General features: G+C 40.5%; 2 protein-coding genes across 3 annotated transcripts; both read left to right on the top strand.

The window, feature by feature from the left end:
• Window positions 1-274: 274 nt before the first annotated feature.
• fbxo21 (F-box protein 21) lies at window positions 275-6057 on the top strand. 2 transcript variants are annotated; one of them, XM_066690117.1, is made up of 12 exons: window positions 275-528; window positions 1320-1455; window positions 1755-1849; window positions 2213-2334; window positions 2617-2763; window positions 2934-3070; window positions 3257-3393; window positions 3584-3763; window positions 3879-4011; window positions 4127-4317; window positions 4435-4592; window positions 4844-6057. In XM_066690117.1, the coding sequence occupies exons 1-12, from the start codon at window positions 305-307 to the stop codon at window positions 5068-5070; spliced, it is 1887 nt and encodes a 628-aa protein (XP_066546214.1). In that variant the 5' UTR covers window positions 275-304; the 3' UTR covers window positions 5071-6057. The 2 variants fall into 2 exon arrangements, with proteins under 2 accessions (XP_066546214.1, XP_066546213.1); XM_066690116.1 differs by having other exon boundaries at window positions 1740-1849.
• Window positions 6058-7785: 1728 nt separating this feature from the next.
• On the top strand, window positions 7786-16297 carry tesca (tescalcin a). Its single transcript, XM_066689724.1, has 8 exons — window positions 7786-8075; window positions 11441-11510; window positions 12261-12341; window positions 12832-12971; window positions 13673-13734; window positions 14081-14188; window positions 14724-14771; window positions 15014-16297. Exons 1-8 carry the CDS (start codon window positions 7967-7969, stop codon window positions 15089-15091), a joined length of 696 nt encoding a protein of 231 aa, XP_066545821.1. The 5' UTR covers window positions 7786-7966; the 3' UTR covers window positions 15092-16297.
• The last annotated feature ends 274 nt before the right edge of the window (window positions 16298-16571 follow it).

The following is a 16571-nucleotide window of genomic DNA, read 5'->3' as shown; positions in this document are numbered from 1 at the left end:
AATGAATAAGGCCTTGTCTGTAACACTATCCGTTGTCGTGTATTTATTTGCTTTCTAACATGCTGATACAACTCCCCATAATAAAGATGAATTCAATGCATAGCCTATTGTGCATGATCCTACTGCCATACACGTCTCTGGATATGCAGCATTGCAAGGTAGGCTGCTTTAATTGGTTTGTACCCGAAACAAAAAAAAAAGCGAGCACTTTTGAGATGCTCCCTGGCACTAGGACTGCTCGGCCCCCCGCTGCAGCAGCCGACTGGGCCGCCGCTGCATGAGGTCATCGGAGTAAACAGTAAAGATGGCCGCTTCGGGTGCAGGAGAAGGGGGCTGCGGATTAAATGGAGAGCTTGCAAAGAGCGACGGGAAAAAGCTGACGGACCTGCCGGCGGAGTTGCTGGAGTACATCTTGTGTTTCCCCGTCCTGGACCACCGGGACGTGGCGAGCGTGTCCTGCACCTGCAAGCGGCTGCATGACGTCTGTCATGGGGGAGGCAAGGTCTGGGGGCATCAGTATAAACTCAGGTGAATGCAAGCCGAGCGGGTCGTGTTGGCGGGGATGCACGGCTCTGGCGGCGTGTCCTGCCAGGTTTATTGAGTCACATTTGCACAGGCAGGGTGATGCAGGTAAATCGGGGTGGCTGTCGAGGTGTCATGTTGGCATTTCTGCTGATGCATCGAGAAATCGACTGGTGATTTTCAGCAGAACAGTGCAATCGGACTGCGTTAATGGAAATGGGTGTATTATTCAGATTTTTGTATTCAGCCTTGGTTGTAAATGTGCCTTGACCTTGAGTGCTGAAAATGCGTTGCATGACGTAATTTATTATTTATTTTCATTAAACCTTTAGGCGATGCTGTTTTTTTTTTTTAAGGGTTTCAGTAGAGCCTTGAAATTTGGCACGTCCCCCTATCCGTATTTCAATTTTGGGATAATAATAATAATGTGAAGAAGAATTTGCAGACTAGCTATCTACTGGGTAGCTATTGTATGCTGATCTATTTACAGGAACTTGCAAAGCATTTGCTGGAAAGCAGATTAAGGACATGCCACTTAAAGCCCAGGCTACTTCATCATTACAAGCAGTAACTAGCACAGTGGTTTATTTAATTGAAATGGTCATGATCTGCAATATGTAGGCTGAGTTTAAACAGTATTGCATGTGGAAGACATTTAATCAACATCCATTTCAATGTTTTGCTCGCACAGACATTATCCAGGCACTACCCAGGACCTGTCCACCCTCAGTCAACGTCCCCCTCTCCAATTAGTGTAAGATCCTTTCTTTAATTAACTTTAATTGAATAATTCTTAGATGGCCCAGGCTGCAGAAGAACTACCGTCAATCGGAGAGCTACGACTGGCTGAAGGAGTACAGGACGAGACACGTCGTTGGTTTACAGATCAGAAGAACCGTGGAGTCGTTTTCCAAGAGATTTTTTGCAGAAGTAGTAAGTTTTGTCTGCAGTTCTATAAGATTAAATCAAAACCTGCTGAAAAACCAATACACCTTCATCAATCTGAAGTGAACGTGTACTTCTCATTGAATCAAAATTCACATAACATCTTAATTATGTCCCGTTTATCCCTTCTCCTGCTAATGCAATTAGAAAGTCTTACTGTGTCCGCAATACATTGTGTGTGTGAACATCTGTGAGGGTTGTCATTTCCTTCAGTTATTAATATGGTAAGTGTGTGGCTTGCCATATAGCACTAACTCAGTGACTTGTAACAGCCTTGCATTGGTCAGGTTCTGGGGGACAGCTTCGCAGAGATCGAGTCCCTGGGGGCCCCAGAGCATTTCTGTGAAGACGAACTGATCTTGATATTAAGCTCCGACCGGAGGTGAGTGGTACCCCGCAGCACTATTCCTTTAAAACATATTCTTCTACTCCTGAACATGCGGTTTGACCTCGAATGGCTGCCAAAGATCCCTCCCTTTAACAGGAGAAATTATGCCGATTAACTGACAACTTAGTTTTATTTAAATTGACTTATTGTATATACGTGAAGTCAAGCATACATAGTCTTTTTCATTTTGACAAGAACTGCTACCGCCTCCGAGAGCGAGAGCACATTAGTGCCACTGCGTTTCAGGATACATGCGAGTGCGAGCAGCCAAAAACAGATTTTGCACCTTTCACACCTTTTCCTGAAACTCGGCTTTCTCTCTCTATCTCTCTCTCCTTTGTTTTCTCTGGCCTCCAGGAAGAGCCTGACGTTGAAGTACTATGCAAAGAAAATTCTTTACTTTCTCCGACAGCAAAATATCCTGAAGAGCTTAAAGAGTTTCCTCAAGAGACCTCCAGAGCAACAGTCCGCCTTGGAGGGTGAGTGTGGGTTATCCAGATATTAAGCGATTATGACCTGTAAAAGTGTGTCCCTACTCTGGCTCAATCTTCATTTAAATGCTGCAAATGTTTGAATGAAATGTTGCGATACTGTCATTTTCTCCTGTGTGGCATGATTGAATCCTTGCTGTAAAGAGGAGATTTGAACGTAAATGTGCAAAATCCTTTTTCTTTTCTTGTTCCCCACCAGTTTAGTCCTGAGTATATGCCCTGGCTGGAATACCGCTCTGCATTGCTGACTGGTTCTCTGTCTTCTCTCAGGGGCTGTACTGGTAGACCAATACTGTAACCCGCTCTCAGATATTTCACTGCAAAGCATCTCCACTCAGCTGGGTGAAATCACAGACAAGATTAAAAAAACAGTGCAGGTGAAAAATCCCTCCCATCCCTGCTTGAGAGCAACTGAAGGTAAGCATGTCTTGGAAGTCTTGGGGGATAGAGAGAGGGAGAATACAAATTGCAAAAGCCATGGCATGTGTGTGCGCCATTTTCCTTTTTGCAGTGTGTGGCTTACCTGGTTAGAACTTAGGAAGACATTGCTTTTCAGTCTCTGAGCCTCTTTCACTTCCTGCCTTTAGATGACAACTGCCTGGTTGAGGATTTTGACTTGCAGAGGCAGGTGGTTTGTGCTCTGAACTCTGTGCTGTTCGAACAGCTTCAGTACAAAGGCAACGAGTGCGACTACTACAACCCTCTCAACTCGTACATCCACCAGGTAACGTCTAGAACTCATTCTCTGTACACACGGCATCCCAGTGTCCAGCCATTGCATTGCATTCCATTACAAAACACGCGTTCAAGAAAAAGGAAATTGAAGCGTTCAGGATGTCAATGCACGTGTCGTGTTTCCGAATGAGATCGTTTTACCTCCCTGACATGAGTAAATCTGCGTCCCTGCCAGGTGCTCATCCGTCGGACTGGCATTCCCATCAGCCTCTCTGTTCTGTACTTGACCCTGGCCAGGAAGGTAGGGGTGAAGATGGAGCCGGTGAACTTCCCCAATCACTTTCTGCTCCGCTGGTGTCAACAACATAAAGGGTGAGTGACGGAGGGAGACAAAAATAATACCGGCTGATCTTCCAAAAAACTGTCTAATGTTGGCATTGACAGTAAAGCTGGTGTTGTGTTAACACAGTCTCATAATTTATCACACATACAAAGACGTGAAAAAGTGTGTGACTTTGTACTAATCTAAAAAACGCACTCAAACCTCTTTCTATCCTCTCAGAAGCACCGATATCTACGATTACGTTTACATCGACGCTTTTGGAAAAGGCAAGCAGCTGACCGCCAAGGAGTGCGAGTACCTGATTGGTCACCAGGTAACGTCAGACTATTACTGTGCCGTCAGCACCACCGAGGTGCTGCTAAGGATGGTGGGGAACCTTCTCAACATTGGAAAGCGAGGGTGAGGTTTCAGGTTCACAGTTACAATGAGCTCCTTCACATTATACATCTTCTTCTCCTCCTCCTCCTCCTCGTCCTCCAAGCTGACCTGCTCTCTGGGTTTTGTGCTTTGACAGAGAAGGCAATGAGAAGTCCTACCAGCTTCTGAGAGACTCCCTTGACCTCTACCTCACCATTAACCCTGACAATGTTCAGTACTTACTGCTGCAAGCCAGGCTGTACTTCCATCTGGGCATCTGGCCTGAGAAGGTAAGACTGTTTATAGCTGATGGAGGAAAACAAAACAAGAAAGATGGATGCTGATGGAAGGAATCAGTCTATGAAGAAGCTGAAGGCCTCCTCTCTCTCTCCTTCTCTTTGGTAGGTTCTGGACATCCTCCAACACATCCAGGCCCTGGACCCCTCTCAGCACGGGGCAGTGGGCTACCTGGTTCAGCACACCCTGGAGCACATCCAGCACAAGAGACACCCCGCCGAGCCGGAGGTCAAGAAACGCAGTGACCCCGAGCACCACGAGGTCCAGTACTCAATGGGGCTCATCATGAAACACAAACGGTGCGTTCTGCTGCCTGTCTGGTACTGAGGGTAGCCTACTGTTGAGGTCCTCATTCTTCAGCAGTACAGTGTTTGCATTTCATGGTCTTGAGTCTGTTCTTGTTTTTTTCTGTGCAGATCTGGCTACAACTGTGTGATTTATGGCTGGGATCCCAAGTGTACGATGAGCCTAGAGTGGATTACAACCATGAGGGTCCATCAACTGCCAAAGGGCCCGAATCAGCCCTTCTACAATGTGCTGGTGCAGGACGGCACATGCCGATACGCAGCCCAAGGTGCGAGATTTATTGTGTTGTCATAGTGCCGTGTATGTATTCTAGACGGCTAACCTTCCTGACTGTTTTTAAACATGGAAAAGATGTTCTATATTTTGCAGAGACTCTTTCCCTTAGCATGGGTCTAGTCTCACATCCTTCTTATTGTTGCCAATTAAAGCTGAAAAGGAAAAATACGGAACGTACACGTCTCTGTCCAGAGATTGTGTTTTAAAAGTCCCACTTTTTTTTCTCTTCTCGCCTTGATCTAGAAAACCTGGAACCTCACCCTGCGCCCCTGGAGATCGCGCATCCCGAAGTGGGTCGGTACTTCGCAGAGTTCTCGGACACCCACTACACCGCTAACGAGGAGTTACAGATCCGATACCCAGACGACCTGGAGGAGACGCTCCGGACTGTACAAGAACTGTATATCAAACTGAACACCAACTCAGGACATGAGGGGCCCTTGGAGCCACAGAACGCACTGACAGTTTAGCGCTGGAGCCGAGCACCGCCTCTTCTAACTAAGATGTTCTCTCCAGGCTAGACGTCACTTGCCAACACCAGTCAGAGCCAAGAATAACTTCCCTTTTAGCCAGAGAACCCCAATCCTTCCTACCTTATCTGGAATGAAGTTAAGAAAGTTACTTGTGCAAGATATTGTACTGTACTTGCACTTCTAATTATCCTAATTTTGGTGAGTTTTTTTTTCCTGCATATTTACCAGTAAAACCTGTAGTTAATAATGAAATAATGAGGCTTGTGTTGTTTGTGCACATGCTGCCAAAGGTGATAATGTGTAAAAGCATATCAGTTAATTTGTTCTATGGCACACAGGTCTAAGAATGGATGTTTTTTTTTCAGATAAAGTCCCTGGCTTAAATAAGTTATTTAATAAAACATGAGTTGCCAATCACTTAAAAAGAATGATCTTTTACAAAACGGAATACTCAAAATATTATTGTTCTGATTCTATCGAGATATTTGATCAATTCTCAATCTCCACAGAATGTGTGTAGCATTTATAATGCATACTATAACCTGCTATAACTGTAAATATTGGTTGTATTAATTCATAAACACAATGTTTTTTGTTTGAGAGGTATTAAGTAATGAGAACACTTGAACGAACAGGCAATAGAACATCGTCATGCTTTTTATGAAATACATCACTAGATGGCAGCAAAACAAGGGAACAGCTCTAACTCAATTAACTCAATTGGTCAATAAGAATCTTTAAAGACTCCTCCATGGATAGATATTCCACTTTTCATTTAAGGATTTTGACACGTAAAACTTAATCTTGCAAAAAATGAATCCTGGGAAATAGTAACTGGGAATAAAAGGTCTTTATTTATAAAAAAATATACAGCGTCCTGCTAAGGTCAGTTAGGCAACCTCCATCCGATGCATATATAAAAAACATGATGATGATTGTGATTATTACATTAGTAAATAGGAAGATTCTATGTGAGTCATTTGAGACACTTGTGGTCCCAAGACTACTTAAGCAGATAATAAAATCAAACTTTCTTTAACATGTAAATACAAGTCAAATAAAAGAAGAAACAAAAAACGGACCACAAGTTTCATAAGTTCCGTAAATTAGGGTTCTCAGTTTGACTTAAATATAAATATAGCACTCGTCTGCTAGTCGAACTTGGTGGTTTAATTTAGTTTATTTCAATTTTACGAATATCTACTTTGAGGGTACAGAGAGTTTCCAACCCTAGGCCTGTACCTTTAGTATTCAGACTGTAGTGCTAAATAATCTTAAACATATTAACTGGGAACAGCAGATACAGTAGGCGTTATGGCCTATGGGTAAGATTACAGAAAATCAATACTGAGCAAAATCCATTTGGAAAACAGAAGGCTGCTGGTGTATTGACTTAAGTATCACATTGTGCTTATATTAATGCTGAGGAATAACAGTAGGTCATTGGCTTTCCATGCACTTTTGAACTGGGTTGCCTAATTTGAAGGAAATAATCTTAAAACACTTTATACAACTTACTCACAATGGCAATTTACATTGTTTGTTCAATCTATAAATGACAAGAAAGTTTGTAAAAGTAAAGTGGTTTTAAGATAAGATAAACCATTTGATCTTTCCATAACTCTGGAAGCTAATTCAGGGTTGAAAGACATCATAATGCAGTAGTAGCCCAAGATCAATCCAAGTCTAGCCCCAAACCAGCCCAAAATAAACACAAAGATGGCAAACCAATCAATTTCAATATGTTAAAGCATATCAATAGTAATTAAACTAATATAGCCTTACATTTTGTTCTGAACGCCAAGACATAACGAACAAGGAGAATGATATTAAAATATGTATTTATATTGAGGCTTTATAAGATTTGAACCCCCTTGGCCCCTGGAGCGATGAAACGTCATCACAGAGAGGCGTCATGCATTCCTGATGTCATCACTCATGACGTGGCACTGAAGTCGTTCTGTCACTCACCGAAACCAGAGAGTCTTGAATGATGTTACCCGTCAGGTTTTTCGCCTCTTGTGTGCAGACAGGTGGGTGTGTGGGTTTCACTTTAATGCAACCCTGCTTGAGCAAATATAACAAGCAAAAACAAAGTGATCAATTATATTTTAAGCAGCTTTTGCTGGTGTCAATAAGATGTAATCCGTATATTCTGGAGTGGAAGGTATATCTTTTGTAAAAGCACTACAATTGCAATTGTATTTGTATGTTATACCACACACACGCGGCAATGCATATTGTACATTTACCTGTTAAACCGCTCAAATGACCACTGCACATATAAAAGTGCGTCTGAAGCAAGGTCTGACTGTTTATAAACTTAGTTCAGTAGACCTATGTATATTTTATTAGCATCGATTGCTATTATTTGCCATTTAAATACACATTAAATAAATGATACTAAATCTTATAACATTTAGGTTATATGGATTACCGCTGTCGAATAATAAAAAGTGGATGATTTGTTTTCTTTAGTAACCTTTACTATTTCATTCACAAATCGCACTATATCGCCTTTATTTATGAAAGACCAGCATTCCAGTGCCATAGCATTTAAACTACCGTCACATTAATCACATTTGATTCATGATATATAAATTGGCGCACTATATTGCCCCACCCCGCCTCCCCTTATAATATTATATTACACAACGTGTGTCAGCTGGTTATCTGCCACCTCGGTTTCAGCAGTGCAGCTCCCAGACAACATTAGGACCCTGGGGAGATGTGTGAGCATCATTCTGCGAAGTACAATAATACTAGCTACATCATGCCCTGAGCTTTCCTTGCAACAAATGAAAGTAGAGCTGGGAGAGGGAGACTACAGTGCTCAAGTGCTCTTGTGTGATCATCTGAGCAGCCTCCACTCCCATCGGGAACTTCCATGTGAATGAGCGAAGAGCACACGCTGAACACGAAACGCACAGCAGTGCCAATGGGCGCTTTACATTCTGCAGCCCAGGAGCATGACTTTGGACAACTCGCCGAGGATACGGGCTGTGAGTATCAGAGACCGCTGCATGGGCTACTGTTATTGTGGATATGCATGTTTACGGAGATCTTTTCTTTTCTTTTCAATATTATGTTTGATCTAGCTCAGTTATTCCCATGCAATATAAAAAGAGCGTTTAGAAATCAAACGAGTTGGGGGCAAATATATTGTAAAGCATCACTGTATGGAAAGTTCAAATGGAATGGTTTCTAAACATGATTGAACTTTGAGAAATGCGCCTATATTGGACATCATTTCAATATGGCACTTGCTTGCTACTTAAGGTATTGTTTGTTTGTTAGCTCTTGCTCTAATGTAGTTCTTTGAATATCTAAGACCTTGTGTTTTCAATGATCATGCAACATCAAGCACTGACTGGGTAAATATAATATTAGAAATATTAGTGCATGTAAAACACTGACACAATCACGTATGTATGACTGTGATAGCGATGAACGTCTTCCTTTTTATTTCACTTAAAATAAAAATGTTTTTTTTTTTTTTTTTGGTTATACACATAAGGAAATGAAGGGAAGTGAAACATTGTGCAAAGTGTGTTTATCAAAGCTTGCCAAAACTGCGTCTTGAAGGGAACTGAAGTTAAACACTGGTGAGCAACACAGACACAAAACAATGCTCTGGTTTATGAATAGGGGTCGGGCATGTTGTAGATTGTCTTCCTATAGTGAGAGAATTGATGCCTTAGGGACAATGCTTGAAATGTGTGTTGGCCTGCTGGTCTGGTTGGTCTGGTCACATAACTCTGGAAGGTGTGCATGCTAAAGTATGGCATTTACATATTTTTAAAATAGACACAGAGAGAGAATACCCTCTCCAGAAGGTTAGAAGAAGGGATCATGTGTTGCTGTAAGATCTGTCATGTCAAGCTCAAGGACAGTCTGAGGGGACTCATAAAGTATTATTGATGCCTCCCATTGCCTCTGTTTTGCCATTTGTGGTATCATCACTCAGTTGTTTGTCTGTGATAAAGGAATGGAAAATGAATTACAGCATCATAAACCAATCTGAAGCAATGCTGCTCACAATTACAGGGAGACAAGCTTATATCCAGAGTCTGCTGTGGATACACCTACTAATTATATCTCCTCTCTCGTGGCTGGGTGACTAATTTTCAGTTTGTTTACTAGCATCGCAAACATAATAGAGAGACATTAATTATCCATAAGGTAGGAGCAACCATTCTTGCCTATGTGTTGACAATAACAGGATGATTTTCAATCAGCTGTAGTCTAGGAAATGTGACAGGTAAAATGTAATCAATAAGAACAACCAATTTGAGTAGTAACTTCCTGTACAACAAGTTGTTATTTTTCTTCACCAAGACCAGCGAATGGGAATAAACAGCTTGGGCAGCAGTCCTGTTTATATCCGTCCTGCTGGTCGAAATTCAGAGCACATACGTCCTCCTACGACCTCCTCTCTAGTCCAATAAATCAAATTTCTTAATGGAATGGCAGATTGTGCCTACCTCGACATCCCAGCTAATTTTTCTTGGCTTCTTCCCTCAACTGGGTGCCAGAACCTAATGAGATAATGGGCATGTCAAGGAGCAATTTAGGATATTCTGTTACTTGAGACATATATCCCCTCTGATTGTTATAGAATGAATACTTGCCTCTACAATAGGTGTAAACAAGAGATGTTTCAGGTTGAAATAGATTGTTTAAGTCTGATTTCCTTTATCTGTAATAGGTACACAATGGCTCCCATACAGTGTATTATTTGAGTAGACAATGTTTCTGGAAAGTGTGGTTATTTGGAGGGTGGGGGGAAGGGGATGAAGTAACAAAGGGAAAACATTGACAGTGCAGTGCCCAAATAACAGAAAAACAAGCGTTGGGTTCGTGTGGGAGTTTATTTTTTTAAACACTTGAGAAACACTGTTATGTAAGTACAGTTTACTAAACCCGTGTCTGACAAATGGGAACTCAGCAGTCTGCTTTGGATGGTAATAAAGGGGAAGGTAATGCAGCTGGGCACTAGTGTAAATAAACGGTTATTAACGGGGAAATGAAAGCCCACTAAAAACCATTTGTACGACTGCTGGGCTTTTCGTGACCCCAAATCCAGGATCTCACGTCAACTTCTGTACACACAGCCACTGTTATTACATATTATAATCAAGAACATCTCTTGTGCTTGACTGGAAACTTCTAGAGGTCAGTCTAGATTTAAATATGGAATTATGAATAAACAAAACACCTTTCCGGTGAATGTTCAAATGTATTTGATCTGACATGTTAATGCAATATATATAGTAGTATTGCTTTTATTATTAATCATAGAATCTAGTCTTTATGAATGTGAAAGTCTAAGATGGCATTATGTGATGTTATTTTAGACATTTGCATTCATTTCACAACAGTTCTGTTTGTCATTTAAATCAACACAATGGTAATATTATTAAATCCATGCACAGCTTTCACACTCCACCCACCTTTTTGTGTTAGTGTCTGGAGCTATAATTGAACAAATCCTGTACTGAAAAATAGTTTTCTGTGTTCTTATTCTTTATGTATAGCTGCCATTATTTAGATTTAGATTTTAAGAATATTATTGTCTGTATATGTAATTCGGAAACAGCCTCTTAAAGATCGTCCTAACTCCGTGGGAAGTAAGCAAATAGCTAATTTCCTTGATGTCCCATTGCGTTTGCATTGAACTGCTTCTGCAAGAGATAATTCCATTAGCAGAGTCTGACTCTTAATTTGGCTGTCTTGTGTGATTATGTCTGGCCCAATTAGGCTTGTATGATTGCGAGAGAGTCTAGCGTAGGTCAGATGTTTTTAATGCAGCATGTGAAATTATCTGATACACAAATAATTGCTTTAGGCGCAGCTGATAAGCTTCTATGGATTTTAAACGTAAAGCAGTGTTTAAAGGTTAATTCAATAAAACACAGTATATAGGCTGCTGTGGATGTACCTCATTTGAATTGATCTTGATATCAGCTGCCTAAAAGCAATACGCCCAACATTTAAATTAAATTTCCTTATTATACTTGAAGAACACATGCCACTGTGCGTCTCTTTCAATTATAAGGTAAATCATTAATAGAGAAGTATTAGCTTCCCATCATTATAGAAAGGCCAGTTGGATAGCTGAGATAATAAGTGTATAATAAGTAGAATCCAATACATTGAATTAATGACTTACAGACAAAAGCACAGAGAAAGAGTGCAGTCATGTTATTTTGCTTATATCTTGCTAATTTCTTCTTCTACTGACATGATTGTATCTGTCCTGTGTTGCTGCAGAAACCCACAATCTTTACAATGGCATCAAATAACAATATTGAACACGTTTTTATTTATGGACTCATTGTATGCCTTCTCTTTCTTCTCTCCCCAGTTTCCCTTGAGCAAACTGAGATTTTATACAAGAGATTTAAACAACTAAGCCAGAATGAGGACACTCTTCAGTACGATAAGTTTCTTGTCAACTTTTTGTTAAGCACCGTATGTCAGCCACGCAACACTGCAGCCCAAAGAGACCTCATCTGTTAACACAACTACTGCTTATTTCTTTACTTAAGGGGCAAGGGTTTGAGACACTTTGATTGGTTTAAAGGGGAAATATTCTTAAAATGATGGTTTTATATGTCTTTACGTGGTGCTGTAGTGTATATGTAAGGTGTATGGATATTTTCCAGATCAAGTCTGTTAAAAGTTGCTTATATGATACAATTGAACTGGAAAAATACCATATACCGTTACTTATCCAATATTAGCAATATATAAAAATGCATAAAAGCATATTTTTAGGAACTGCGCTAGTTCCCCTTTGAGTCCACGTGTTGCATTGCCCAGGGAGTAACCATCAAGCACAGTTTAAATTTAGTAACCATGTGTTTTCTAAGAAATGTCTGGCACAATATAAAACAAATTGGACTAAACGTTTCAATTCTGAGAGTAGTGGAAAAGGAGCTGCGTATGACAACTGCAGGTGGCCTTGGGTAAGGGTGATAAACATGTGGTGTATTCTTACACAACTAAGCCCCTCGAGGGTTGTGGTGGTATTTGTTTTGGTTGCTAAGTGATGATTGATTGTTCTGTTTATTCCAAGGAGACAGAGTTTTGACATCTACATGCTACTGTATAATTAGGTTGTATGTTTCTGGCATATTTAAGAACATGGATGATAGAAACTCTCCAATTTCATTCATTTGCAGAAGAGAAGCCCTTCACTCTATACCTGATCTGCAGTGCAACCCACTTAAAACCCAAATTGTGGAAGCCTTCTTTGACAAAAGGTAATCAATCTTGCACATCACATTTGCTTAATCAAAGTCATATACATAGGAACAGCCTAAATGATATAGCATATTGAGGCCGTTTACTATTCAATTTTGACTATTTGTAAGTAAGGGTGTCACTGGTTTTACTGCAGTCAAAACCACAGCGAAGAAGGCCGTGTGCAGATTTACAACACCACCAATTACAAATTCACCTGATCCATCCCGATGATCCAAATTAAACAATTTGTACCCAGCCTGTTTGCGCTGAGTCACACAGGAAGTCCCGAGCAACTGATATGGCAGCAGAACAGGAAGTAGATGTCTATAGTGTGGTTCCTAGCTGTACTGGCCAGTCATTACGCCTTTCAAAACTTTGGTTCTCTAGCCATGTGCTAAGAGGAGTTCACCTAACTGCTCATAGACCTTTGGGGGGAAATATCAGCAGATAATGGATATTGGAGGGAGGTTGCACTGAGGAGTCTAACCCTGATCCTTACCTGAACAGGAACTTTGAGAAGGACGGCAGAGGGAAAGTGCATGAGATCGGCTTCGAGCAGTTCCTCACAACCATGGCCCACTTCAGACCCCCGCAGATAAACTTGACCGCCGAAGAGCGGGAGGATCTGAGGAAGGAAAAGCTTCGGTGTGAGTATACAGCAGTCCAGCGAATCATGGCAGGTCTCCAAGCTAGTGTAGACCCAAACGAGTCCTGTCTCCTTATAGCTGCCATTACTACTAGAGGGCATTTTTGGCGGCTGATAAAATCACAGCTCAGACATGTCTAGGTCTGTGCTAAGACAGCGCCAAGGTTTCGGAGTTCTCTTATCATGCAGGTGGAGAGCAGCAGCCAAGTTTGACATGTTCACAATCACAGTAGCACTTCACTGTTGCGGTGTATGCACACTTCCGTGGGTGGTTGTTTTTGTGTTTGTTATTTCTGTAATCTCCTTCATCGGGTTGTGAGGGAAGAACCTGCCTACCGCCAAATTAACAAAATCCTTTAACAATGTGTTCGATCTGATCATCACTGCTGCTCCCATAGTCAGTAAAACTGGAAATGAAACCTTTAAAACAGTTTCCAAGGTGAAGACTACTTCACTCGAAGCTGGAAACATGTATTTCAACTTCAGGATGAGTCATTACAGCATTTACAATTATATTTTCTGTACAATAATATGTGACAGGCCAATGTAAAGCTTTAATTCTACATCAGCCACCGAATCCAAAGCCCCAGCTAGAAATATCTGAAGGAAAATGTGTGGGGAAAAAAAAAAATCTATGAAGGAAACAATGACCTGTACACGTTAATAAAGTGATTTGATTTGTACTTTTTTGTGCCTCCACAGTCCTCTTCAACATGCATGACACGGACAACGATGGCACCATCACCCTGGAGGAGTACAGACATGTATGGCAACAAAGTTTGCAAATGACTTACAGTGTCCCATTAGCATTTTGCACAAAAGCAAGAAGGAAACGGCACTATTAAGAAATTCTTGCTCAGTAGATAAGATCTGAAAATAAGTTGAGGGAAAGTAAATAAATACTTAAAGCTCATGTTGCGTCACATGTCTACAGTCTAGCAGTAACTCTGGCTTAATGATGGTACAAGAAAATGAACTCATTGTACAACCATACTAACTTTTATCAAGAAAGAAAAACCCTAGTCAACTGAAATACAAATATATGTAAATCATGTCAAGTGTAGTGTTGCTAGCCTGTGCTAATCTCTCTTACCTTGCTGTGCTCTGTAGGTTGTCGAAGAGCTCCTGTCTAAAAGTGGCAACATAGAAATGGAAACGGCTTCTGCCATAGCAGACGCCGCTATGCTGGAAGTTGCAAGCATCAGCGTGGGACCCATGGTGCGCCGTCATTCTCATTTCACCCACCAGTTCATTCTCAGCTGCTGTTACACTAGGCTATAGTCAGAGAACTTAGTCAAGAAATATATAAAGATCTTTGTATTCTACATGGGGATAGTTTTCGAAAAGATACATTGATTTAATCCTTATATATTCTCATAAATTATAAAGCCAAACTATGAAGTTATTTCGGTATAATTATAAGCATCTCTTGAACAAAAGAAACAAACATATTTTAAAGCTGTATATGAATAGAAATTACAACAGTAGTAGGTTTATTTCTGATTTGTTTCATATACTGTGAGGTGACCTGTTAGAAATGACTCTTTGTTCCAGTTTCTGACAGTTTTAATTTGCCACAGCTTGATCGTTAGGCAGTTAGCAGGTAAAGCGATCTGTCCATTTGTTACAGTAGTTTAAAGGGTGTGACGTATAATACACTTTTTAACCTACGACAGAATCAAAGAGAATGCAAGCATTAGGGTGTGCCTTGTGTTTGACATATAGATAAAACATGTGTAACCTTTTTCCCCAGACACCAGATGAAGTCTACGAAGGGATCACCTTTGAACATTTTCTGAAGGTCTGTAGTGTAAGAATTAATCAGGAACTGACTAACACTGGTTCCAGAGAGCTAATCGGTCTTCTGATCTTCAACCAAAACCAAGCTTTAAGTTGCGTAAATTAACCCATTTTCAGCCAAATTAGTAGACAGACATATTCATTTCATTTCATTGAAATGTTACTGGCAAGAGGAAATGATTTTTCCCATTTACTTATTAGGAGATATTAATCTAATCTGGGGATTCTTTTTTTCTTCTACAGATCTTAAATGGCTTGGAAATTGAAACAAGGATGCACATACGCTTTTTAAACATGGACACCACCACTCTCTGCAAATGAGGATTTCCTTTAAACACACAATTACACAACCCTGTTTGCACACAGCAGACAAAAGTCATCTTTTTCTAGCTCTGCCCTTTCCTCCGCTGGGAAAGGGGACGGGTCAGTGAGCAGCTGGGAGGTGGGATTCTAACAAATGCATATATCCAAAAAAATATCCACGAACTTCTCATTTTAAATTAATGTGAGAAAAATATCGCAGCCTGTTCTGAGTGCAAGGAACAGAGTGTATTGGAATACAATCTAAATTTAGGTTCTCTCAGGGAATATTAAACCACATGAAAAACCAAACCAAAATCTATCGACAGCAGTCAACTCAGGGGCACGTCTCTGCTGCCCTGAGGGAATTCACATGCTCGGTTGTTCCTGGTCAGATCAGAACTGGGATCAACAGGCCATTTACGCTGGAGAGGATCCAAAATGTTTTAAGGAGATGCATGGAATTCCTTGCTTGGTTGTGAAAAAAACATAACACATGCGAGTGTGGGTTTAATGCGATACACTTTGTTGTTAGTAAACTTTCATTAACAGGAAATAAGACCTCCTGATCATATCCCAGACACTTCACCGGTATCTTTGTATGAGCACTACACTACATATCTGCAGCACCGCCTTCCAGTCTACATCAGTGACCTGCTGTCAGTGTAACAGTGTAAACTGTACGCGACTTTCAGGTGCCCGATGTTGGATAAAAGCAATTTTCAGGGTCAAGACACACAAGATAGCAATGCATTATGGGTACAACACTTTGTGAGGCTGCACTTTATAGCATTTCGATTGCCAGTGATTATCGTCTTTCCTGCCACAAATTAGGCCTTTTTTGTCACTGTGAACTGTTTAACTGCCAAAAGGGTGTGCAATGGAATCTTTAAATGTAAAAAAAAAAAAAAACTCAATTAAATGCAAAGATGAATTTAATCTTCCAGCGGAGCTCATAGCTAGCCTACAAACGTGCCTGCAAGACAGTGAGGAGAGGACCATTGCTTTATACTTACAGTACATACATCTCCTGCACTGTCCTGACAATCAACTCCACCTCTGTGTTTGGTAACTCTGACCTCTAGTGGCTTAAGATTGATTGGTAACAAATTACATTTTATTAAAAATAAAAAAAATGCATCGGGTGACTCAAGGGACTGGTATGCAATTTTTAGATATTCAGAATAAAAAATGTTAAGCTTCAATAAACTGAACTGTGCACCCTTACACTGATATTCATATTTATTTTGTTATTAAGGTTTTGAAGCCTTTTGTAAGTATGAGGATAGTCAATATATATGCTAAGGAATTCAATTGTTGTATTTTAGGAAATCCTTCAGAAATGATTACACAATTTATTTTGTGTTGACAATTGAAACGTATTTAGACCAATTACAATTTTCGTTTTAAATGTAAATGCAGCTTTAACTATAATCTCGATTATATGCGTCTGATACACACAAACCTTATTGCTACATGTGCACACGTAAAACTTTATATA

This window comes from Amia ocellicauda, chromosome 17 (genome assembly GCF_036373705.1).
Source record: "Amia ocellicauda isolate fAmiCal2 chromosome 17, fAmiCal2.hap1, whole genome shotgun sequence".
NCBI classification, from domain to species: domain Eukaryota; kingdom Metazoa; phylum Chordata; class Actinopteri; order Amiiformes; family Amiidae; genus Amia; species Amia ocellicauda.
Note: the sequence above shows the minus strand (reverse complement) of the source record. Positions and strands in the feature narration are given on the sequence as shown.

What these genes read in the sequence shown, in the direction of transcription:
- fbxo21 (XM_066690116.1), top strand. Translation starts at nt 305, where the DNA reads ATGGCCGCTTCGGGTGCAGGAGAAGGGGGCTGCGGATTAAATGGAGAG. An exon ending in ATATTAAGCTCCGACCGGAG is followed by an intron (nt 1,850 to 2,212) that starts GTGAGTGGTACC and finishes TCTGGCCTCCAG; the next exon opens with GAAGAGCCTGACGTTGAAGT. An exon ending in CTGCTTGAGAGCAACTGAAG is followed by an intron (nt 2,764 to 2,933) that starts GTAAGCATGTCT and finishes TCCTGCCTTTAG; the next exon opens with ATGACAACTGCCTGGTTGAG.
- tesca (XM_066689724.1), top strand. Translation starts at nt 7,967, where the DNA reads ATGAGCGAAGAGCACACGCTGAACACGAAACGCACAGCAGTGCCAATG. An exon ending in ACTCGCCGAGGATACGGGCT is followed by an intron (nt 8,076 to 11,440) that starts GTGAGTATCAGA and finishes TTCTCTCCCCAG; the next exon opens with TTTCCCTTGAGCAAACTGAG. An exon ending in CCTTTGAACATTTTCTGAAG is followed by an intron (nt 14,772 to 15,013) that starts GTCTGTAGTGTA and finishes TTTCTTCTACAG; the next exon opens with ATCTTAAATGGCTTGGAAAT.